The sequence below is a fragment of the Crinia signifera genome, chromosome 12 (assembly GCF_055691185.1).
Source record: "Crinia signifera chromosome 12, ASM5569118v1, whole genome shotgun sequence".
Taxonomy (NCBI): domain Eukaryota; kingdom Metazoa; phylum Chordata; class Amphibia; order Anura; family Myobatrachidae; genus Crinia; species Crinia signifera.
Genome location: NC_139228.1, coordinates 24,866,072 through 24,892,446, shown reverse-complemented (window position 1 = coordinate 24,892,446; position 26,375 = coordinate 24,866,072). Strand labels below are relative to the sequence as shown.

Below are 26,375 nucleotides of genomic sequence, written 5' to 3'. Positions count from 1 at the left end.
AAGAGTGACACCCCAGGCAGGAAGAAAAAACTGCAAGGATTTTTCAAGGAGCAGGGTGCTAGAATTTAGACTAATGGAGGACTCTCCAGGAGAAAGCAGTAGTAGGTGCCCATGTTTAGGGGTATGCCCAGTCCGGAAGAAAGCAGCAGTGCTCTGAGCCTGGTACATGCCTAATTATGTGTATTCAAATTACATCCGAGTGCTGCTGCTTTCTTCTTTTGGATATCTATTGCACGTTTATAGAGGGCAGCGGAGCCATTGTAGAACATGTATAATACATGTGCACAGTGTGGAACCTGATCCTTATAGGAGTCAGCAGTGGATACCCTGTACCCCTGTGGGCCAGTCCAACCCTGTCCTAGTCACAATATCAGCTACGAAATCCTATCAAAATACAGATGGATTTTAACGATGAGTGTTCGGTTTAGGGGTATGTGCTAGGGGAAGTTTTAGGGACAAGCAGCTGGAGGGTTGGGGTCAGGGTTACAATATTGACCAAAATCTGTTGGTATTCCGCTGACAGCATTACGGCAGTTGGTATGGTCATCGCCGATAATTTAAACCCAATCCGTTTATATTCTGTCAGCATATTGTACTGCACTTTAAAAACCACTAATTTAAACCATCCTTCCAGCCCAAATATTAGGCCAAAGAATTACATGGAGCTAACTTTCAGACAGACGTATGGAATTAAACGTGCTTCACGAACTATCAGGGCAAAAACTTCTTAGAGAAGAGAATATTTAAAATGAATGATGAGAACAAAATCAGGAACTGTTCTATATCATGTTCTAGAACAAAACCAGTTGATCTAATGGAGTCTCTATAAGGGCACAGAAAGGCAAAATAATCAAATGAACTGGAAATCCTCTTTCTAGTGAGTATATATTTGGAAAGATAAAAACAGCACCAGAGGAGGCAGCAAAGAGTAATGATGACCCTTCAGTTCTGTTTAAACGTCTCCTGTGAACTTGACTTATCAGACACTTCCCTCCCTAACAGTGTCTATAACATGCCTGGTGATTTATGAGGCGGGGAAGATGTAAGGTCTTAATGCGAGATCAGGAGACTCCCTCGTTACATAAAGTCGTCAGAAAGAAGACTCTGGCACCAGAGATACACAGACCACATCCAGACTGGTCCATCCTACAGCTCTGCACAGACAGTCTGTAGTTCAAACTCATAACCTGTTAACTGCTGGAGGGAGCAAAATCCTAGAGCAGAACCCAGATGCACTGTGCAAAGCTCGACAAAGACGCGTAAAATGGTAACAAATACATTTTTATGTAAATTCTCTATTACAAAACACTGACCGATCTCTGTGAGTGACTATACATGCTCTACGTAATAGGTATACATAAACTTATGCGGTCCTATAAAAGAACAATATATGGTCTCAAAAGATCTCATTCAAAACTTAACATTAGGAGCCAGATTAGGGGGAGGGGGGCGCTCTGTGGGTCAATACCCCTGGGGACCCCTCTCTGAAAGGGCCCCCCCCCCACCAGCCAGCACCAAATGTATCTGTCATAGATACGTTCCGCGGCACGTTCCGCGGCACTGTGCACTGTCAGCCACCACAGCTGCCGGTGCGGCAGAACCAGCACGGGTTGTGTGTGACGGCTGACTTCTAAACTGTAAGGACCCCCCCAGATCTCTCATTAGGCCCATACACACTAGAATATTATCTTCCCAATCTGGCTGGTTGGAATGAAAATCTGGAAGTTTTTGGGTGTAAATGACAATTTGCTCCTAAACATGAAAAAAAGACAAAAATTGGTCCTACAGACAAATTGGTTCAATTAATTTATGCAGATGACTTTCCAGCGTTTGGGAGCAAATGGTTGATTGTAATTTGTTACCAGAAATTTCCAGATTTTCATTCCAACCAGCCAGATTGGAAAGATAACCTTCTAGTGTGTATGGGCGTTTACCGATCAGATCTGCAGCGCTGTGCTCCTGGCTGCCCTGTCAGCCGCCGGGGCAGTATAGCAGAATAAACTCAGCTGTCCAATAGAGTCTGAAGCAGCAGCCTGCAGCTCAGTGATTGGCTAAGCATGCAGGCTGCAGGAAACAGAGTGGGAGAGGGAGTGTGGATCCAGAAGGCAGCCAGTGACGGGCAGGATGGAGGGGCACTCTGATGGACTTAATCACCAATAACACATCCAAGAAGCTGGACAGTCACTAGGTCCTGATCAACATTTTGGTTTTTAATAACCTTTGTCAAGATTGTATATATCGAATGTGCAGGTGTCCAAATTTTAGACCTTAGGGCCTTCCTATCTTTAGTACCCCAAGCCCCCCAAAGCCTTAATCCAGCTCTGTGGCGAGCCAATGCATGTCGAACTAACGATCGCTTTCCCCCCTGACTTCCAGCAGAGAGGTAACAAGAACAGAGCAGCCAAGTTTATAACCACAGAGGAGAAATCAATTGTACTAAAATACATCATCACCTATCTAAAATGCCTTAAATACGCTACATGTATTAGACTTTTGCATATAAATACACCAACCATGGTTATAAAATGTAACGGAAAAAAAAAAGTTTGTTTTCCAAATACCTGTATTCAATCAAAAATAAATAATGGTGGAATACATTTAAAACAAGAGGAATAAAAAGCCACATCAGGTGCAAATATACACATCAGTCAAACTTCTTGGTCACGCATATTAGCTGACCATTTATCATATTGCACCACATACTCCGCGCTGCAGAGCAGGTCAATGCTAAGATTTATTACGCAGTCAGGCAGATAGTTATGCATGATGAAGCAGCTACATACAAATAAAGACATATATAAGAGCCGCTACAAAATGCAACATAGATTAAACATGTGGACCCGGGTGGCCCTATCATTGACGCGTAACAGCGCAGTGATTTTCAGCAGAATGGCACTCGTACACCAAGGGAACATTGCAACTGTATGTTTAGAAGTTGTGTTATAAAACACAGAGGGAGATTGTGCGTCTCTTCCCGGAGAGAATGGCAATTTTACTTAGTCAGCTGCAGGAACGCACTTTGTCAGTGATCTACAATAGGAAGGTTAATGCACTGGATTCATCACATTCAATTGCAAGATGATCCTGGACAAAAACGTCAAGACAGTCACGTCAGTATCTTAAAACGCAGCCATTCCTCTTTGAATTAGCCATGCTCGGAGTTATTTTCAAAGGAACAACAAATCATGTGATTATGATTCTGCTCTAGAGATCAAAGCTTCGCTCTTCCTCCCTGACCCGAGCAGTCTTCCTAATGCAGGTCCCAGAAGTCCATAACCCCATCTCCAGAGCTACTTACGTGTCATAAGACTATTTAATATTAAACCCCTCGCAGCTAAACAGTTCTATGAAATACATCATTGGCCTCAACAATCCGGGATGGACATGTAAGTGGGGATAAAGGAGAAGTGGGAACAGAAAATCCTACTTTATTAGATATATAAAAAGGTATACAGGTTGGATATTCCCAAACAGAAATTTTCTGAAAACTGTACATTTTCTGAATATTTCAGGCTTTTATGTTTTGTCGTGTCCCCCCCCCCACACCGCACCTTTATTTATACTCCCCTCGTCGCCCATTGTACTCCTCTGCAGCAGCATCCTCGGTCCCAAGGATGCATTAGGTCCACAATGCATCCTTGGGACCGGGGATACTGCCACCGAAGAGGAGTCCGATGGCCGCCATAGAACACTATGAACGCCGGGGTACCATTGGATATTAAAAAAAAAAAAAAATATTTCAGAATAATCCCTTATCCAAAATGTTCGTGGTCCCGAGCATTGTGCATAAGTGATGCTCTACCTGTATCTGAAACATGCAGGAGATTTAAAAAAAAATGGATGAAAAAAAATTAAATAAACTACATTTTATAATGTGTACAAGATCTGGATGATAGCGCGACAGTGAATTGGTCAATGCACTAGATGGACAATGACAAAATATCGACAAGCAAAAATGTTGACATGACAATGGGCGGTACATGAAAAGGTCGAAATGAGTTTCACATTTTCTTTAGACTTTTTCTTAAATGCGACTGTACATGTTATTGGGGTTCCACTTGCTTAGGTGGAGAAATGGACACCAAAATAAACCAAAGCATGTCGACCATGTGCATGTTAATCTTTTCGTGTCGACTATAAAATTTGTTGACATTGACATTGGGGATTAATATTATATTAAATTACCTTTATTACCAATCAAGTTTTGAGGTTTTAGAAAGGCCTGAAAATGGGGAATAAAAAGTTTGGTACTTGTTTCCTAGCATGGTGCCCACTAAGCTATTTGCTTAGTGGGCTATTCTGCATAGTGACATTGCATCGCATCGCATGGGCCATGTGATCTGCGATGCAATGCGATTTTCCTATGTAATTTATTCACTGCTCTCTCAGCCCCGAGCCATCGCATCTGATTTTATAGGGTGTGTGATGCCATGACATTAGGTATACAATAATATGATTGTATGTCCCAAAAATAGGTTTAACGCACCCCCCCCCCCACACACACTATCCATACCACCCCGCGAGGGGCGGCGGAATGTGTCCTCCTACTTTTTCATTACTCCACGTCGGCGTGGAGTTTATTTTATATAGTGTGGCGAGCGCAGCGAGCCCCGTGAGGGGAAGCGGAATAAATGTAACGTAATCCGCGTCCGCTCGCCACGCTTCGGGCTCTATATAAAATCAACTCCACGCCGACGTGGATAGCGGGGTAATGAAAAAGTCTGAGGACGCGTTCCGCCAGGCTTCGGGGTGGCGTGCGTTAAATCTATTTTTGGGACATACAATCATATTATTGTATACCTAATGTCATGGCATCGCACACCCTATAAAATCAGATGCGATTTTGCGGGACATGCGATGCAATATAGTGGTGTACAATGAGTAATACATTAAAAAAATCGCATGCCGCTAAAATGGCCCATGCGATGCAATGTGATTTCCCTACGGTGCCGTACGTAGAAAATCTGGGCACCGTGCTAGGAAACAAGTACCAAAAGTTTAACAGCAAACACATCAAAAATAAAAAAAATTAGCACCAGTGAATGTACCCGTGATAAAGTATGAAAAACTTCCTGCTCCCCCCCGGCAGAGTGCCTCGCTGGCCGCTGATGAAAACGGGACACCCAGCAGTTTGGTCGCTGAGCAACTCATCGCTCCGTACACACAGAGCTTTAGATTAGAAAGGGGGTTGTAGATCAGCACTCTTCTCTGGGCCTAATTGGGTAGTAGCAGTATCTAAATGGTCATACAACCCCCTTTGCAATCTGCCAGTTGTACCAGAGACCAGGATCTTCTTGGACGATATCCGCAGCTAGCACTTCCGCTAGGCTTATAAGTGAGCGCAGGTCTACATCCAGGAGACAAAGTAAGCAAGGCTTGTGAACTATGTCAAATGTTTAGTTAACAAGTGAAAATCATGACATAAATATTTTAATATTTCACATATTTTTAATTGTTTGTTTAATAAATTTAGCTGAAGCATGTTCTAAAGTTCTGCACAGAGTCAAGAAAAAAATGGCGGATCAGATCTTTCACGTATCTAGAAGGTGCGGGAACTTTCATGTGGATTTATGAATGTAACAAATCGCTTTTCACACAGGAAGACTTATACTTTAGCATGGCGTGTTTAATAATATTTAGAAACAGAGCACTTTTAGTTTATAGGGAATGCAAAACTGGTGTGCAAACAATGTGCTCTAAAGGAGACACTTTTGAACTCTATAAACGGTGATAAATATTGTCTCCAAAGCTAAGACTGTAAATTTTAATATGTTCATTTATGCGTAATGCTGGAAAAATCCCATCACCGGCTGATCCTCATGTTTCAGACTTCCAGGTAATGTTTAAATACAACCGACCTTCTTTCTTTTGACCCTGTTGAGCTTTTGGAGTAGACCTATTGAATAAGGGAGTGGACATTTTGCCTACAAACTACATTTTCAATGACCGGTCAGGACTCCTGAGAAAAATGTGCCCTCTTTTTTTGAAAAATAGTAATAAAAACATTCACAAATATACAAGTCTTTTTTTAGTATTAAGCTGGGAATACAATATGCAAAACGCTCAGTCAACATGATCGATAACTACTTCCCTTTAACACCCCAGAGCTCCAGAATAAACGATATAATGCATACGCACTGAAAGATTTAACAAACGATAACGTTATATATCTTTGGTTTTACTAGTGACCATCTTGCATCGAGCCATCAACAAAATTTGACAGGGGTAGGGGGGTGGGGCTGTATTAAAAAGGAGAAAAAATAACTTCTTATGTTGATGAGAGGCCCAGCACGCTCCAAGTGGTCAAGCGGGTCCAAGCCATCATGCTGAAACTCACCAATGTGTTAAACTAATTAAAAAGTAGCTAAATCCTTAATAATGAGCGGCAAGAGGGCAAGGAGGGGGGGGGGGGTGCTAATTCCTGGAGGGACTGGAGGGGAAAGCAGTGTTAAACACGGCATAGCCCCTGTAATACTTCCATCTAAGTGGCCCTTGATCTAACGAGCTCTGTACATCAAAGACTAAGGTCAGTGCTGCTGTAATGGGATACAGATGAATCCGTAAGCAGTAGGTGAAGGGATTAGTGCACACCTTCTTCCCTGTCATTCGCTACACAAAAGCCACACATTTGGTCAAACAATGCTAGTGAATTTTTAACAGAACATCCCACAGATGCAATCAGTATGTAATAAAACGGATATTGAAGAAAATTATAGAGGATATATATTACTCTATCTTTAAGGCGAGACAGACAACCACCAAAACATTTTATTACATAGATATTTAGCATTACTGGGGGAGATAATGTAGTAGTAGTTTGTTTATTTATAAGGCGCCGCAAGGTGTCCGCAGCGCCGTACATAGCAAACAAAATACAAGGTAATGTACAGGGTGTGTTGATAAAATACAGCATAAATAGGGTATAGCTGGTAGAACTAAAATCAGCATCAGTTCTGAAGTAGGTGTCGAAATTGTCTAGGAGACTGAAGATGAAGTAGAGGAAGGGAAGAACAGGGCAGGAGCACTGGTGAGGTAAAGAGGTAGGGTGAGGAAGGAGGGCCCTACTCATAACAGTTAACAGACTAAAAGGAGGTGGGTGGACGAACGAAAAACAATAGGATAAGTAGGAACGTATGGGAACAGATGGAGGGGTAGGGTAGGCAGGATAGGAGGAGCGAAAGAGGTTAGGAGGAGGAGGCATAGGCTAGTCGGAAGAAGTGTGTTTTGAGGGAGCACTTGAAGGAAGTAAGGGAATCAGAAAGCCTGATGGGTGGTGGGAGGTTGTTCCAATGCAAGGGGGCAGCGCGAGAGAAGTCTTGGACACGGGAGTGGGAGGAGGTGATTAGGTGAGAGGTCAGGCGGCGGAGCGAAGAGGACGGGAGGGAGTGTGGATAGAGATTAGTGAAGAGAGGTAAGGAGCGGTGGAGGAGGAGAGAGCCTTGTAGGTGGTGGTGAGGAGTTTGACAAGAACTCGGAAAGAAAAGGGGAGCATGTGAAGAGATAGACAGAGGGGGGAGGCGGAGGTAGAGCGACGGGAGAGGTAGATGCGCCTAGCAACGGCGTTAAGAATGAATCGGAGAGGGGCGAGGCGGGTAAAAGGTAGCTCGGAGAGAAAGATGTTGCAGTAGTCAAGGCAGGAGATGACAAGAGAGTGAATGAGAATTTTGGTCGCGTCAGTGGAGAGGAATGGTTTGATGCGCGAGATGTTGCGGAAGTGAAAGCGGCAAGACTGTGAGAGAGCACGAATGTGGGGGGTGAAAGGGAGGGAGGAGTCAATGATGACACCGAGGCAGCGCATTTGGTCGGTGGAGGTGATCTCGGTTTCACCAATGCTGATGGAGATAGTGGGAGAAGAGGGGATGTTCGGGGGATGGAAGAATAGAAGTTCAGTTTTAGCCATAAAATGAAAAAGGATAGGGTCCCTCTACTTGCTGGATTGGCAAGGGAGGAGTCCCCTAGGGGCGCAAGGTGTGACCTGTTTCACTCTAAAGCAGCTGCAATACGATCAGGTGTGTCAAACCTGAGAATATACACAACAAAAGGACAAATTTTGCAGCGCTAGTAAAAATAAAAACCAATTAGCAGTTGGATTGACTTCACAATTTTATGTTAAAATATAAAAAGAATTAGCACAATTTAATAGGCCACATGGCCACACATATGATACATATAGTATTGAAGATAAAAATGCATGGGTGCAGTAGCAGAACTCGGATCCACTGTAATAACTGTCCGTTCCTATATTGCCTAGAAATGTATAATGGGACTGCCTCTGTGACCAGAGCGAATTTTATAGTTACCGTCCACCTTGCTCAATTGAGGGGAGAATGGATCCTGATGGAATAGAATTTCCCTTGATATGTCCAAAGTCCCTTATGAGTGGAGCATGGAGTGGGGCTTGCCACTCCAACACCAAAATTCGCTCTGGTCACAGAGGCGGTCCCATTATACATTTCTAGGCAATATAGGAACGGACAGTTATTACAGTGGATCCGAGTTCTGCTACTGCACCCATGCATTTTTATCTTCAATACTATAGGTATCATATGTGTGGCCATGTGGCCTATTAAATTGTGCTAATTCTTTTTATATTTTAACATAAAATTGTGAAGTCAATCCAACTGCTAATTGGTTTTTATTTTTACTAGCGCTGCAAAATGTGTCCTTTTGTTCAGTTTTAGCCATGTTTAGTTTCAGGAAGTGTTGGGTCATTCAGGCTGAGATGGCTGTGAGGCATTCGGAGACCTTGGACAGGAGTGATGGGGATAGGTCGGGGGAGGAGAGATAGATTATTAGGGTATCATCAGCATAAAGGTGGTAATGGAAGCCGTAGGAGCTGATGAGGGTGCCCAGAGAGGTGGTGCAGAGGGAGAAGAGGAGAGAGCCAAGGACTGACCCTTGGTGAACACCGACTGGCTGCGGGGTAGTAGGAGAGGAGGAGCTCGGAGTGGAGACGGAGAAGGAGCGATCGGAGAGGTATGAGGGGAACCAGGAGAAGACCGTGCCAGTGATGCCAAAGAAAAATGAGGGGTCACATGCAAGAAAAATGAGGGGGTCACACTGTGATGATCAGAAGTGTCAGCTTGCACTATTAACAGCTGGAATGCATATATCCTTATCAATAATGAATGCCATGTTCTAGATAAAAGTTAGTTAACATTGGTTTGGTTGCTACATCTGCCCCTATGCTCAGATAATAGAAAATGACAAAAAACATCACTTGTAGGTGAAGCATGTGTAATGACATACTTTTATTTTAATAATTTAGACCCACTGAACATTAATACCCAGCGACCACGGACCAGGAATAGAAGAGTCACTCACCATGTTGGATGTCCTTCATGTCCAAATGTAAACTGGATATTAAAATGCCCACAGCCTGCGATCGCTTCCCATCCAACAGTTTTATAATCTGGGAAAAAAAAAAGGATTTTCAACCTTTTTACCTTGCGGCACACTAAATAAGATTTTAAAACTGCCAAGGCACACCACGAGATTCCCCACAAGGCAAACCACATTGGCCCCCACAGGAAAAAAAACAAAAAAACCTAATGGCCCCCCATATAAAAAAAAAAACAATCACACTGGTCTTCACAGGGGGAAAAAAAAGAAAATTAGCCCTTTACATGAAAAGAAGGAACCAGTAAAATAACAGTTGAACTGGTGGTGGCTGTAAACTGGTTTGGCTATCTCTAGATCTGGAGGCACACTTGAGAAGAGCTCAAGGCACACTTGTGTGCCACTGCACAGTGGTTGAAAAACACTGGTATAGAGATAACGTAAGGAGTTTCTCTGTAAAACAGCAACAGTAGCAAACAATTATTAGCTAAATAGAACTAAAATAAATAAAAAAAAAAATTTTTTCTTAGAAACTCAGGAGCCAGAGGTGTGCTCCCTACCACCAGTGCTGTGACTAAACACGTGCAAAGGGGGCCGTGCGATCGAAGTGTGCTTTCTCCCGAAGGAGAAGGGCCCCGTTTTTCCCCTAACCCCTCTCAACCATAAAGCCGAAGAGGGGAAAATAGGGAACGGTGGGTCCTCTTGGCTGAAGCTTAGAGAGACCCTCATTCCTCAACCCCCGGAAGGGTTAGGACGATGGGTCCTCCGCAGCCGAAGGTTTGGAGAGACCCTCAGTAGACTTCCCTCCGCCTTGCGGCTCGGGGTCGTCATCGAGGGGACCGAAGCTCTCCCCAAAAGGCGAGAGCTTCGGCACATTGGGGAAATGGAAGGCCCGAAAGTGTCGACCACACTACCCAAAAAAACGTGACAAAACTACAAAAAACAAGGAACGTGAAAAGTGACGAACGTGAGAGGGGAAGAGAAATAAATAATAAAGATACTTCAGCCAGAAGGCCGGGGTGGGGGTGTGAAAAATTGTCCTAGCCCATCCTAAAGGACGAGGTAAGGACGTGAAGCGCTACCTGAAGGGAAGTGCGCAGTGCAAGTGCATGGTGATTTTGGGATCACCCGTGCATGTTCGGCACCCCCGAGTTTCCCTGGGGGAACAGTGCAGCCTCGGATTCCAAGCAACGGACCGATCAGCGTCCGACCAAGTGTTTCTCTGCTCCCATCATAGGGCACTTTCCAGCCCCTGGCATGGGAATGGGTACTCCACTGGGCTTTTCGACTTACTCCCTTAGGGACTGCGACCCCCTTGGAAGAGCAATCTACTCAGTCGCAGTGTTTCTCCAATCCCAAGGTTAAGGTACTAAGCTGGGCCTTTCGCGGTCTCCCCATCAGAGGCTACGAACCTCTGGCACAGGAGCCATCTGCTCAGTCCCAGCCTTTCTCCGCTCCTTGGGAATGGATACTAGACTGAGCCTTTCGCTGTCTCATCCTTCGGGGGCTACGAACCCCGTCAAGAGAGCCAAACTACTAGGCCCAGTGTTTCTCCCCCCCTCTCACCAGTGGGTTTACGGAAACAACACCTCCTACCAAAGGCAGAGGTGAAGGTACTCAGCCAGACTTTTCACCACTCCCAGGCAAAAAAGAGGGGTCCCACACCCTCTGCCCATCAGAGCAGCTACTCAGTCCAGCCTTTCTCTATTCTCTGCCAGAGGCCAGTCCATACCCACTGATAAGAACAGATACTACACTTGATCTTAGCCAAAAGGCAGAGAAGCGATACTAATACATCGATATGTAGCCATTCTGGGGTTAAAAGATGAATTTCTTCCTAACCACAGACTCTGAACCCAGAGCTCTTATTTACGGCTCAACGGTCCTGTAAACATTCAGTGGGCAAACTAGCACAGAAATCATCCAAAAGAGGTGCTGCAGCAGCTATGTACCTGCTAAATTTCCAGTTCTTAAAATGCTTAAACTCAGGATTGGGACAGTGGAAACAAATTGCAGGGACCATTGAAAACCTCACTGTTCTACATAGCCCGTCATAGGCTAAAATCACGTTAAAGTACTTGTCAATTACTAAAGTAGATTTAAGATGAGTTGCTTAGAAACATCTGTGGGTGATCCATCATTTTGGGGGGGAATGTTGGAAACTTGGGAAGTGTATTATACAGGGACACAGTGTCTGTGACCACGGACTTGTTATGGGAGAAAACAGCTGTCTCGATCTAGAACCTGCTTCTCCACAATGACTATGTATTAGAAGTGACAGATACAATGAAGCGATTGATTACAGAACTGGAGTCAGGCAGACGCTGCCTGTCTGTCTATCCGAAGGAGCGCTAACCCTTTCCTGCACTTCGTGTAAACAACTGATCGCAAACTTGGACACGGCTATGGAGTCAAATGTTTCCAAACTATTGTAGTCTTAACTTATATTAAACACAGATAAATAGGTTCAGTTATGTAATCCCACAGCCCACCATGAACCTCCACAAAACGGATATATGTAGCACTTATCCTCATGTATATAATCCCAATTTCCCTATAGGCAGTAAACGTGAAAGCAGGGCCCTCTTACCTCTATGTCTGCCTGCTATAACTCCGTCCCCTATTATGGTTCTTGCTTGTAAAGCTCAATAGAATAGGTTTGTGCTATAAGTAAATGTTAATAAATTAAATAATGACTGTGCCAGGGATATACATTATTATAACCCTTTACAAAGCATTTTGTAAGGGGATACGGTCACTTGGTCTACAAGTATTAGGCTGACAAGCATTAGGTCGACACCACTAGGTCGTTATGTATGAAGGTCGACATGACTGAAAGTAGAAATGGGTTAGGTCTACAGAGGTCAACAGTCAAAAGGTTCACATGGGGTTTTTCACCTTTTTTTGAGCCGACATGTGTCGACAGGTGGTATTTCATGCCCTACCATCAACTAGGGTGTGGTGGGAGAATAAAATAGTGCCAGCGAGCCATGCGGTGCTACGTTTCAGTGTTCATGTCGACATTCGGGACAAAAAAAGTGAAAAACCTAATGTTGACCTTTTTGACTGTCAACCTACATGTATGTCAACCTACATGTATGTCAACCTACATGTATGTCAACCTACATGTATGTCAACCTACATGTATGTCAACCTACATGTATGTCAACCTAAATGTATGTCAACCTAAATGTATGTCAACCTAAATGTATGTCAACCTAAATGTATGTCAACCTAATGATCCCTACCCTTTGTAAGCAGTGGTGAACAATGTTCTGCCTGTAGAAATCCTTAAAAGTAAAGATTAATTCAAGGATTTGGATCCAAATCAATAGAATCACCCTATAATCAAAAATGCTACAATGGGAGGAGAACTGTAGGCCCTGGATAGAATGACCATTCCTAATGTTGCCGGCTATATATTCGTACATCACAAGGTGTGTATTTTTAACCTATTAGCCACACCAGCCCAAAATGAATTCTAAAGCAATGATATGCGGGAACGGCCAGCGGCAAATAGTTAAATATCTACTGTATAATAAACACAGAAATATTCAGAGCAAAATAACTGGGTGGGTGGAGAGGTGGGGGAATCTCAGTGATAAACACCCCACACCCAAAATCCTTTTATTCTAAATATTTGAGAAGTCCACGTAATGCTCAGCCAAGAAGTTCAGGTCTCTAAACACAAATACACATGGTCACAATTACTCAGAGACTGGGCCCTCTGGGAGAGTAAGGGAATCATTAACACACTGTTGCCCAGACTGAACCATCCCACAGTTACTGTGGCGGTGCCAGGCTAGGGGGGCAGCACCTGAATAGTAATTCTGTAGACACATCTAAGGTTGTTTTTTTTTTTAATGGCCACCCGTGACCCTTCCACGCACAGCAAATTAATTCTTGCGGGGTGAATTCGTTTTGGAGACAAACGCCTTCCATACCCAGTAGGCATTCTGCACACCATTTGGAAGGAGTTACCTGCAATCTTTATTATCTAATATTATTCCCCAATTGCACCCAACGTGGAAACACCAACGGTTACTTTTGTTAACTTGATAAAGCACATTAATTCCTTTTGCGTCTTATCTGGTAAAAAATAAGGCTCCGAAACTATTAGCCATTTTATCGCACTCTGTTTATGCTGAACCCAACGGTCAATGCACACTCCCGTGGGTCGTTTATGACCCCCTCCGCACAGACGTAAGAGCGAATTGTTAACAATGTTAGATTGCACAATAAATGGGACCATGAATACAAAATATACTAATGGGTCAAAGTATTAAACTCCTAAATGTGAAAAGAGGAGCTGTTGTCCCTAACCCCAGATTCTAGCTATCAATTCTCGATTGCATCCTAGAAAATGAAAGACGGAATCTGAATGGTTGCTATGGGCAACCCAAACCCCCCCCCCCCCATGTTTTCCCTTTTAGAAGCTTTATTAAATGTACCCCTAAGTGTGTTGCTACACAAGGATTTGGTATTGAAATTCCCGGAATGAGATGAAAGCGCACATTGGAAATCTAGTTGTTTTCTTCTCATCAAGGACGTGAGGACTCGTTTAGGTAAACAATAAACTTGCGGCAAATTGTCTTCATTAAAACCATGTTCTATTTCTACACTGTTAGGATGGAACAATGAAACGAGACACTTCAGGATGATGCATAAGGAGTGGGTGATGGATAATTGACATATCTAATCTTTTGTGTCTGGTCTGGTGTAAATTCTCAAGCGAACGCATCACAGGCGGTACTCAAAGTTCTTTCCAGAGAGAAAGGTATCCACGTTAAACTTGTTAAAGAGCGCAGAAGATCTCAATACCCACTCACATGTAGAACTACTTAAAATTAGGCTGTTCTGCTGGGTGGGTGGGGGTGTTTGTATAAAATGTGTGGACAGATTTAAAGCCGGGGAGGGGAGAGTCCCATTTCAGTTCTAAAATTTAGCACTAAATAAAAGCTGGCAAATATTTGTTTGCTGTATACACAAGCAGACAAATTAAAAAAAAAAAAGACTTTTATAAACTACTGGTAGATCAGGCACATTGTAATCTATGAATCCACACGTGATAGAAAATCTAATACATATGGGTCCTAAAGCCTGCGTTTCATGTTGGGGCGGCACAGACGGTGTAATGGGTAGCATTACTGCCTCACAGCGCTGAGGTCATGGGTTCCATTCCCACCACAGCCCTAACGGTGCGTGTTTATATAGTCTCCCTGTGCTTGCGTGGGTTTCCTCCGGGTACTCCGGGTTCCTCCCACAATCCAAAAATATACTGGTAGGTTCATTGGCTCCCAACAAACTAAAACTAGAATTTGAATTTTCAACTGTTCTCTGTAAAGCGCTGCGGAATATGAGTGCGCTATAACTATCTGAGCACGACGTTCTAATGTGTCGACACTACGCAAGCATACTGGCCAATGTGTTATCAAACAAAACCCTACAACCCATGCTGTAATGATCAGCTGAACCCTGCTCGCCATACATTAATCATAAGCTCTGCGTACACATTGCCGAACACTAAACTCTTATCTGTGATCAGAGGCCAATGTTATTCGTGCTCCTGACCTAAAGACTCCAAGCTATGATTACATGACCCTCGCAAAAAGAATCTCTCTCCTGGGACTAGGACCAGTCAAGCGGCAGTGACACATCTATACTTTGACATAGGACCCTTGTCCCTCTGTTCCTAGGCTTATAAAAACACATGAAAGCAATTAGGCAGATTCAGGGGGGGAGACGCCATAAGGCCGCTATGCTAACCAAGTCTTTAGCTTTGATATGTTAATCATGGTGATGACATATGTAGGATGATGGATCACAAATCATCTCCCATAAAACATCCCAATGGTTGTTATCAGAACAGGTCACATGTCCACACTGGATTCATTTTTGTCACTCAGGCCACAGCAATGAAAGTATAATTAAATAATATACTGTGCAATGAATTACCAGCTTTCCCTGAGCGTCGCGGTATTTTCCATCTATACACACACACACCTTACTGCATGTGTTATTCAGCCCGCAGCAGTGCTCAAAGTGGGCCGCTATACAACGGTATGGCATACCGACACTTCACTTCGAGCACTGCTTTTAGGGCCACACTAATCCTGCTCTGACAACCCCACCAGCAGCACCGCCCTCCTGCTCTTACGACCCCACCAGCAGCACCGCCCTCCTGCTCTGACGACCCCACCAGCAGCACTGCCCTCCCGCTCTGACCCCATCAGCTGCGCCACCCTCCCGCTCTGACCCCATCAGCTGCGCCGCCCTCCCGCTCTGACCCCATCAGCTGCGCTGCCGTCCTGCTCTGACCCCGCTGTTGCTGGCAAGAGGGAGACCCCAAAGACCCAGTGACACTTTAGGTACACAGTACACTCTATACCCTCTTACTATCTCTCTCTCGCCCTCTATCCTCACTCCCATCTCTTAACTTCATTTTTCATTCTCACCCCCATCTCTTAACTCCATTTTTCATTCTGTCTCGCTCTGGCACTGCCTCTTGCTCTGTCTGTCTGACACCCTTTCTCACCCACATGTATGTCCCACCAGGCCTATGTCTCCATGTGCCCCTCCCCCCAGTGTGCCCAGTAGTACCAGTCCCAGTAGTATAAGGGATCCTACTACTATGGTGTATATGGTACATTACACTTAGCTATGCCCCCTTTTGTGTGGCCATGCCCCCTTTTCTGGAGCACACTCCTTTGGCACGCACAGAAAAACATGACTGACTTTTACATACCCCCACTAAAAAATTTCCACTTCGACCACTGGCCCGGAGTAAATGTGACTTCACTAGAGTAATCAGCCGACAAGACACGAACGGTAGTAATGCCTATAGGTATGAAGGCCATGGGTGATGTACAGTAGATTATTAGATAACCGTAAAGTTGGCTCAACAAATCTTAGTTTGACCTAGAAATGACTGCCTGCAACAAGTGTACTGTAGATAGAGTTCAATAGTTTCCTGTAACTGTCCGAGCCCATTTGGATATTGAAATCACAGCCCTAATAACACAACCCTTTGAGTGCCAACGTTGCTGAGAGAGATCCTCAAAATATCCATTAAAAATGCCGGCACCGCTCACAGCGACTGTTCTTTTTTTTAGGTGCGATATTCAATGAAACTTGAATTAATTGACTTGGCCGTAATTGTATTTATTTATACTAAAAGAACAGTCGCTGTGAGCGGCGCTGGCATTTTTACTGGATATTTTGAGGCTCTCTCACAGCAACTTTGGCACTCAGTGTTAAAGAGGAAGGTCCGAATTTCTCTATAGATTGAAAAAAAGTTTGAGTATTTTATGAATTATATTTTAAGAGAGCAAAATGATTAATTATCTATGTTATGTATTACCTCCATCTCCTGTAGTGTTCCCGCTAGGCTTATTTCACAGGGCGCTGCGCCCTGCCCCTTTTAAAGCCGCCGATTTCCGCCCTGCCCGTTTTTGCCCGCCCTGCACAAGTTAATAGTTGCTGCCGCGCTAGAGGTCTCCTCCCGCTCATAGTGTAAGCTTCTAGCGAGGCAGCCCAGACCCCTTTATATTCATTGGCCTCAGCTGCCTCTCCTCCTGTGTGACCCCACCTCCTCCCGAGCGCTGCATAGAACAGGTCCGTGTGGAATCACCTCCCCTGACTGCACATAGACTCTCTGTGCAGTCAGAGAAGGCTGGGCCACACGGACGTGCTCTTGGCAGCCATGCCACTTACAAAAGCAGCGGACGTGGCTGGCATCTCCCCCCCAACCAGTGGCTCCGCCCGGATGTCTGCCCACCCGCAGGTAGCTGACAGCCGGGCAGACTGTATGTGCGCTGCCCGGCTGTAGTATCCGGCAGGAGAATCTGTATTTTCACAGATCTCCTGCTGGACCGCCGGCAACCAATCAGGAGCTGCTATCAATGCCGCCGCTCCTGATTGGCTGCCCGGCGGTCCAGTGGGAGATATGAAGATACAGATTCTCCTGCCAGAGACTACAGTACAGCCGGACAGCGCACATACAGTCTGCCCGGCTGTCATCAATTACGCAGCAGCACACCGGTACTGCGGACGGGCGATTCGGGCGGGGGGGGGGAGAGACATTGCGGGCACCGGCAGTTATAGGGTTTACAAAAAAAAAAAAAAACAACACCCTTGGAGGGTGTCATTTAAATTGCTACAGGTGGGGGGGATGGAGGGACGGTGCAGGGGTATCACCAGGGGATCCCCAGCAGCAGTGCTGATTCCCATCTGATCTGCGGGGCCGGGGGATGGTACTCCGCATGGATTATATAGCATAAATGTGCTGATGGTGTGACGCATAGGTGTCACAAGATGGTTATATAGCATAAATGTGCTGATGGTGTGACGCTCAGGTGTCACAGGATGGGTTATATAGCATAAATGTGCTGATGGTGTGACGCTCCGGTGTCACAAGATGGATTATATAGCATAAATGTGCTGATGGTGTGACGCTCAGGTGTCACAAGATGGTTATATAGCATAAATGTGATGATGGTGTGACGCTCAGGTGTCACAAGATGGTTATATAGCATAAATGTGCTGATTGTGTGACGCTCTGGTGTCACAAGATGATTATATAGCATAAATGTGCTGATGGTGTGACGCTCAGGTGTCACAAGATGGATTATATAGCATAAATGTGCGGATGGTGTGACACTCAGGTGTCACAAGGTGGCTATATGCATAAATGTGCTGATGGTGTGACACTCAGGTGTCACAAGATGATTATATAGCATAAATGTCCTGATGGTGTGACGCTCAGGTGTCACAAGGTGGCTATATGCATAAATGTGCTGATGGTGTGACACTAAGGTGTCACAAGATGGATTATATAGCATAAATGTGCTGATGGTGTGACGCTCAGGTGTCACAAGATGGTTATATAGCATAAATGTGCTGATGGTGTGACGCTCAGGTGTCACAAGATGGTTATATAGCATAAATGTGCTGATGGTGTGACACTCAGGTGTCACAAGGTGGCTATATGCATAAATGTGCTGATGGTGTGACGCTCAGGTGTCACAAGATGGTTATATAGCATAAATGTGCCGATGGTGTGACGCTCTCAGGTGTCACAAGATGGATTATATAGCATAAATGTGCTGATGGTTTGAAGCTCAGGTGTCACCATTTTGACATTTTAAATTAAATGTGCCCTCGCGATTGAAAAATGTGCCCTTCCCGTGGTCAGCAGCCTGCCCTAAAAAACACTATCCTGGTAAGTACTATTTTAAAACTTATAGGTCATGTCTAGATGCCCATTCAATGGAGAAACCACGAAACCTTGCACAGTGTAAGTCTCACTAATAAAGTTTGTCAAATACAGATGGAGCCGCGGTCAGCCCGCCTATCTGATCGCCAGATCCCCCTAGCTGATGTATAAGGACGCAGGAGCATCTCACTCGCTCTGGTGTCCCTGTCTGCAAGGGAGGTGGGACCGGGTCCTTCCCTGCCTGTTTCCGCTTCAGGGAGATGGGCAGGGAGCAGGGACGGGCACTGAGCTGGTGATGGCTGCAGGGCTTCTGTGAGAATGGGGCACGCGGGCGTCTCATGCACACGCGCCCCATTCTGTGGCCTGGTGGAGGACAGTGTTTGAATCACCAGGAGCCGCCATAATGAAAGTGGCTCCATCTGTATACAGGATTAAGCATATTAGTAGTACAATACACAACCACCCTGATTAGTTCACCACCGCTTGGAGTGGGACGGGCCCTGCATTTTGAACCTGATAAATCCTCTCAATCTTAAGATACTTCTCCCTCCATTTACCAATCTGAACGCAGATATGTTGGAAATGCAACAGCATCTGAACTACAGGCATCAACGGGATTCCAAGACAAAAAAAATGGGGGAATTAACAAACATTAATTTAGAGCGCTCGTCACGTGCGGTCTGCTCAAAGCCGCTGCTCAGAGGGAGTAGTCAGCTCCCTATAACTGGCAAAATACAAGAAAAAGAAAAGAAAGAGCAGTGCTACACAAATAAATAACTAACTAAGTTAGTCGATCAACTGGATTCCAATGGGTTTTAATGTAGCAATGGTAGGTTTTGCTTTTTGAATGATTGCAACTTTAAAACATTGGGCAGCTTTGCAAGGAACCAACCTGGTGCATATATGTCAAAGCTTAGCAGCTGTAATACTAGTCTTTCTTGCGGTAAATTTGGACCACTGTTTGCCTTCTGGTGTCCTGCGGTTTAACGCCAGTGTGTTCATCCTGATTAACTATCCCACCCAATACACATCCCCCACCAGCAAAAGATGCTAATCAAATTTAACAAATGTAAAGGCCCCATACAGTAGGCCGTAACCAATCCAAATGAATGGAAAGCGGCCCCCCATTTGGGCTCTCAGTCAATCACTGGCTGCCCTTTTTTTTTTTTTTTTTTAAGTTCGCCCGCCTCCCGGCTTCCCTCGCCAGCCTCTCTGTGTAAGTAGTAAGTTTAATTTATATAGCGCACTCTCTCCAACAGGACTCAAGGTGCTTGACTATAGCACTTCCTCTGTGTGAAACCCCTCCCCCCACACACCTTTTTTGTTCCATGTTGTATTACGTGAAAGCTAAATAAATTAAAATAAAAAAGCATGTATAAGCTAGCTGCATGGAGATCTTAAGGTACAATATTTCCGTGCGTTTTGAACTAGATCACATCGCATGTGATTTGCGTACGATGCGATACAAAGCTAGTTAAAAAAACAGGAGCTGCATAGACTGTGTGTGCTGCGCGATGGGATGCCTGCAGGAGAGCACATTCGCATGGCACCCTTGCACCATGTATGGGCACCTTTAGATGTGTCCTAGGCTCTATAGTGACTACATTTTTAAACAGAGCATCCGCAGATCAAGGACAGAAGACAGTGCCAGTGTATGAGCTGGACAATGCTGCTGAGCTCCAATGGGAATGTATCTGTGGAATGTAGTTGTGTATTGTATTGTATGGATGCATGTATGTCTGTATGTCCATTTTCATATTTCATACAGTGCTTGTGTATAAATATCGCACAGACACACACAGTGCAATAAAACACAATTATAAATGATAAAAAAAGATATTTAAAAAAAAATAATATACAAGAAAGAAATCCAAAAAAAGGTCATACAAACGTCACTAGACTACAGTATGGACATTTAGTTATATTTATGAAACTTCAAATCCAGTGCTCCAAGGATACAATCAATATGCAGAATTTAGAGTACGTACCTTCCTCGCTTTCGTTTTCTTCTCATAAGACTCAGAAAGTGGCTTTTTCTTCTTTTGAACACTGGCTTTACAAAACAGCTCCTCAAACTCTTTGGTGTCTTCGATATCTGGTTCCTTCAGGGATTCCCACAGAGATGGCTGGGCACTAGTGTTATATAAAATATATGCATTAAAGTAAATACCTGAATATAGGAAGAGAAAACAGACGAAAAAAAAATACACCTCTGTGCTACTCTAACAACATCATAAATATAGTCACAAGTCCTTACTGTCCCACCATAAACACTTTTAAATGTAGACATCAGTAGCAAGGAAGAACCAGGACAGGAAAAAAGCAAAGATGGCATTGCCAAGCAAGTGTTAATGAAATATACACACATCCGGAACACGCTGTCAGACAGAAAACATGCCCCCCCGTTCACTCAAGACCATTCTTATATGAAATAAATGCAGAATAAAAATGCACTTTAACCCCTTCCTGACAGAGCCAGTTTTTGCGTTCCTGACAGAGCCCTTTTTTTCAAATCTGACATGTCAAGTGGGGATAACTTTTTTTTGCTTTTACTTATCCCAGTGATTTTGAGATTGTTTTTTCGTGACACATTGTACTTCAAATTAGTGGTAAATTTGGGTCAATACAGTCTGTGTTTTTTTGTGAAAAATACCAAAATGTCGTAAAAAAATGGAAAATGTAGCAATTTGCAAAATGTTAAATTTTCTGCTTGTGAGACAAATAATCATACCACTCAAAATAGTTAATAACTAACATAGACCATATGTCTACTTTATGTTGACATCATTATTTCAACTTCCTTTTCATTTTTTTGGACACTAGGAGGCTTACAATATGAATAGCAAATTCTCAAATTTTCAAGAAAATTTCAAACACTGATTTTTTTAGGGACCAGTTCAGTTCTGATGTGACTTTGAGGGACTTGTATGTGAGACACCCCCATAAATGATACCATTTCAAAAACTGCACCCCTCACAGTATTCAAAACAGCATTTTGGAAGTTTGTTAACCCTTTAGGTGTTTCACAGGAATTAAAACAAAGTGTAGGTGAAATTTCAAAATTTCATTTTTTTTGCAGATTTGCAATTTGAATACATTTTTCTAAGGAACACAGTACATTTTACTAGAGAAATGTGACTAAAAATTGATTCCCCCAATTCTTTTGTTTTCATAAATATCCTATATGTGGCCCTAGTGTGCACGTTGACCAAACCACAGGCTTCATAATAGAAGGAGCACCTACTTGATTTTGGAGCCTCCTTTTTATGAGATTATTTTTTAGGCACCATGTAGGTTTCTAGGCACCATAAGATGCTAAAAGTTAGGAATACCCCCACAAGTGACCCCATTTTGCAAACTACACCCCTCAGGGAATTCATCTAGGGGTATAGTGTACATTTCAAACCCCCAGGGGTTTCACCAATTTTGATACAAGTGGGCAGTGAAAATGAAAAATTACATTTTTTTACACAAAAATGCAGTTCTGGCTCAAAATTTTTCATTTTCAGAAGGTATGAAGGAGAAAAAGCACCCCAAAATATGTGCCCCAATTTCTCCCGAGTACGGCAATGCCTCACATGTGACCAAAAAATACCAGTTGGGTGCATGGCAGGACTCAGAAGGGAAGGAGTGATTTTTGGATTTTGCAGCTCAGATTCTGGTGGAATTTTGGTGGGTGCTATGTCGCATTAGCAAGACCCCCCAAGCACCAATACAGTGGAACCCCCCCACAAGTGACCGCATTTTGCAAACTACACCCCTCAGGGAATTCATCTAGGGGTATAGTGTACATTTCAAACCCCCAGGGGTTTCACCAATTTTGATACAACTGGGCAGTAAAAATGAAAAATTAAATTTTTTTACACAAAAATGCAGTTCTGGCTCAAAATTTTTCATTTTCAGAAGGTATGAAGGAGAAAAAGCACCCCAAAATATGTGCCCCAATTTCTCCCGAGTACGGCAATGCCTCACATGTGACCAAAAAATACCAGTTGGGTGCATGGCAGGACTCAGAAGGGAAGGAGTGATTTTTGGATTTTGCAGCACAGATTTTGGTGGAATGAATGGTGGGTGCTATTTTGCACCAATACAGTGGAACCCCCCCACAAGTCACCCCATTTTGCAAAGTACACCCCTCAGGGAATTCATCTAGGGGTATAGTGTACATTTCAAACCCCCAGGGGTTTCACCAATTTTGATACAAGTGGGCAGTGAAAATGAAAAATTACATTTTTTTACACAAAAATGCAGTTCTGGCTCAAAATTTTTCATTTTCAGAAGGTATGAAGGAGAAAAAGCACCCCAAAATATGTGCCCCAATTTCTCCCGAGTACGGCAATGCCTCACATGTGACCAAAAAATACCAGTTGGGTGCATGGCAGGACTCAGAAGGGAAGGAGTGATTTTTGGATTTTGCAGCTCAGATTCTGGTGGAATTTTGGTGGGTGCTATGTCGCATTAGCAAGACCCCCCAAGCACCAATACAGTGGAACCCCCCCACAAGTGACCCCATTTTGCAAACTACACCCCTCAGGGAATTCATCTAGGGGTATAGTGTACATTTCAAACCCCCAGGGGTTTCACCAATTTTGATACAACTGGGCAGTGAAAATGAAAAATTACATTTTTTTACACAAAAATGCAGTTCTGGCTCAAAATTTTTCATTTTCAGAAGGTATGAAGGAGAAAAAGCACCCCAAAATCTGTGCCCCAATTTCTCCCGAGTACGGCAATGCCTCACATGTGACCAAAAAATACCAGTTGGGTGCATGGCAGGACTCAGAAGGGAAGGAGTGATTTTTGGATTTTGCAGCACAGATTTTGGTGGAATGAATGGTGGGTGCTATGTTGCACCAATACAGTGGAACCCCCCCACAAGTCACCCCATTTTGCAAAGTAAACCCCTCAGGGAATTCATCTAGGGGTATAGTGTACATTTCAAACCCCCAGGGGTTTCACCAATTTTGATACAAGTGGGCAGTGAAAATGAAAAATTACATTTTTTTACACAAAAATGCAGTTCTGGCTCAAAATTTTTCATTTTCAGAAGGTATGAAGGAGAAAAAGCACCCCAAAATATGTGCCCCAATTTCTCCCGAGTACGGCAATGCCTCACATGTGACCAAAAAATACCAGTTGGGTGCATGGCAGGACTCAGAAGGGAAGGAGTGATTTTTGGATTTTGCAGCTCAGATTCTGGTGGAATTTTGGTGGGTGCTATGTCGCATTAGCAAGACCCCCCAAGCACCAATACAGTGGAACCCCCCCACAAGTGACCCCATTTTGCAAACTACACCCCTCAGGGAATTCATCTAGGGGTATAGTGTACATTTCAAACCCCCAGGGGTTTCACCAATTTTGATACAACTGGGCAGTGAAAATGAAAAATTACATTTTTTTACACAAAAATGCAGTTCTAGCTCAAAATTTTTCATTTTCAGAAGGTATGAAGGAGAAAAAGCACCCCAAAATCTGTGTCCCAATTTCTCCCGAGTACGGCAATGCCTCACATGTGACCAAAAAATACCAGTTGGGTGCATGGCAGGACTCAGAAGGGAAGGAGTGATTTTTGGATTTTGCAGCTCAGATTCTGGTGGAATTTTGGTGGGTGCTATGTCGCATTAGCAAGACCCCCCAAGCACCAATACAGTGGAACCCCCCCACAAGTGACGCCATTTTGCAAACTACACCCCTCAGGGAATTCATCTAGGGGTATAGTGTACATTTCAAACCCCCAGGGGTTTCACCAATTTTGATACAAGTGGGCAGTGAAAATGAAAAATACATTTTTTTACACAAAAATGCAGTTCTGGCTCAAAATTTTTCATTTTCAGAAGGTATGAAGGAGAAAAAGCACCCCAAAATATGTGCCCCAATTTCTCCCGAGTACGGCAATGCCTCACATGTGACCAAAAAATACCAGTTGGGTGCATGGCAGGACTCAGAAGGGAAGGAGTGATTTTTGGATTTTGCAGCTCAGATTCTGGTGGAATTTTGGTGGGTGCTATGTCGCATTAGCAAGACCCCCCAAGCACCAATACAGTGGAACCCCCCCACAAGTGACCCCATTTTGCAAACTACACCCCTCAGGGAATTCATCTAGGGGTATAGTGTACATTTCAAACCCCCAGGGGTTTCACCAATTTTGATACAACTGGGCAGTGAAAATGAAAAATTACATTTTTTTACACAAAAATGCAGTTCTAGCTCAAAATTTTTCATTTTCAGAAGGTATGAAGGAGAAAAAGCACCCCAAAATCTGTGTCCCAATTTCTCCCGAGTACGGCAATGCCTCACATGTGACCAAAAAATACCAGTTGGGTGCATGGCAGGACTCAGAAGGGAAGGAGTGATTTTTGGATTTTGCAGCTCAGATTCTGGTGGAATTTTGGTGGGTGCTATGTCGCATTAGCAAGACCCCCCAAGCACCAATACAGTGGAACCCCCCCACAAGTGACGCCATTTTGCAAACTACACCCCTCAGGGAATTCATCTAGGGGTATAGTGTACATTTCAAGCCCCCAGGGGTTTCACCAATTTTGATACAACTGGGCAGTGAAAATGAAAAATTACATTTTTTTTTACACAAAAATGCAGTTCTAGCTCAAAATTTTTCATTTTCAGAAGGTATGAAGGAGAAAAAGCACCCCAAAATCTGTGCCCCAATTTCTCCCGAGTACGGCAATGCCTCACATGTGACCAAAAAATACCAGTTGGGTGCATGGCAGGACTCAGAAGGGAAGGAGTGATTTTTGGATTTTGCAGCACAGATTTTGGTGGAATGAATGGTGGGTGCTATGTTGCACCAATACAGTGGAACCCCCCCACAAGTCACCCCATTTTGCAAACTACACCCCTCAGGGAATTGATCTAGGGGTATAGTGTACATTTCAAACCCCCAGGGGTTTCACCAATTTTGATACAAGTGGGCAGTGAAAATGAAAAATTACATTTTTTTACACAAAAATGCAGTTCTGGCTCAAAATTTTTCATTTTCAGAAGGAATGAAGGAGACAAAGCACCCCAAAATGTGCCCCAATTTCTCCCGAGTACGGCAATGCCTCATGTGTGACCAAAAAGTGGCAGGACTCAGAAGGGAAGGAGTGATATTTGGATTTTGCAGCACAAATTCTGGTGGAATGATGGTGGGTGCTATGTCGCATTAGCAAGACCCCCAAAGCACCAATACAGTGGAACCCCCCCACAAGTGACCCCATTTTGCAAACTACACCCCTCAGGGAATTCATCTAGGGGTATAGTGTACATTTCAAACCCCCAGGGGTTTCACCAATTTTGATACAAGTGGGCAGTGAAAATGAAAAATTACATTTTTTTACACAAAAATGCAGTTCTGGCTCAAAATTTTTCATTTTCAGAAGGTATGAAGGAGAAAAAGCACCCCAAAATCTGTGCCCCAATTTCTCCCGAGTATGGCAATGCCTCATATGTGACCAAAAAATACCAGTTGGGTGCATGGCAGGACTCAGAAGGGAAGGAGTGATTTTTGGATTTTGCAGCTCAGATTCTGGTGGAATGTTGGTGGGTGCTATGTGGCATTAGCAAGACCCCCAAAGTACGGTGAAATGATGAACCTAATAATCCATAGATGTGTGGTATATTTTAAAACACTCCTTTATACATAGGCCGGGTTTGTCGGGGCAAGTTTCACAGTGGAAAATAGTTTCCTTTCTTATTCCCTTTTTATAGCAAACTTTGCACCTTTTTTGTGTCCTGCCCTTTCTTGCAGTGGAGGGGATTTCGTTCGGAAAATGCTGCCCTGGTACAATACGGGGGCCAGTACTAGAAGTACTGGGGCCCTCTG

The 26,375-nt window shown here is 43.9% G+C and overlaps 1 protein-coding gene and 1 pseudogene across 1 annotated transcript in view; both read right to left on the bottom strand.

Annotated features, from left to right (window-relative positions):
* Nucleotides 1-26,375, bottom strand: part of FMN1 (formin 1) — a 164,692-nt gene that overhangs the window by 35,803 nt on the left and 102,514 nt on the right. The window contains exons 7-8 of the mRNA XM_083167847.1: nt 20,542-20,686; nt 9,325-9,412 (exon numbers count right to left, since the gene is read on the bottom strand). Coding sequence (XP_083023973.1) covers nt 9,325-9,412; nt 20,542-20,686 — 233 coding nt within the window. The remainder of the gene's footprint in view (nt 1-9,324; nt 9,413-20,541; nt 20,687-26,375) is intronic.
* On the bottom strand, nt 10,991-11,126 carry LOC146050901 (U2 spliceosomal RNA; annotated as a pseudogene).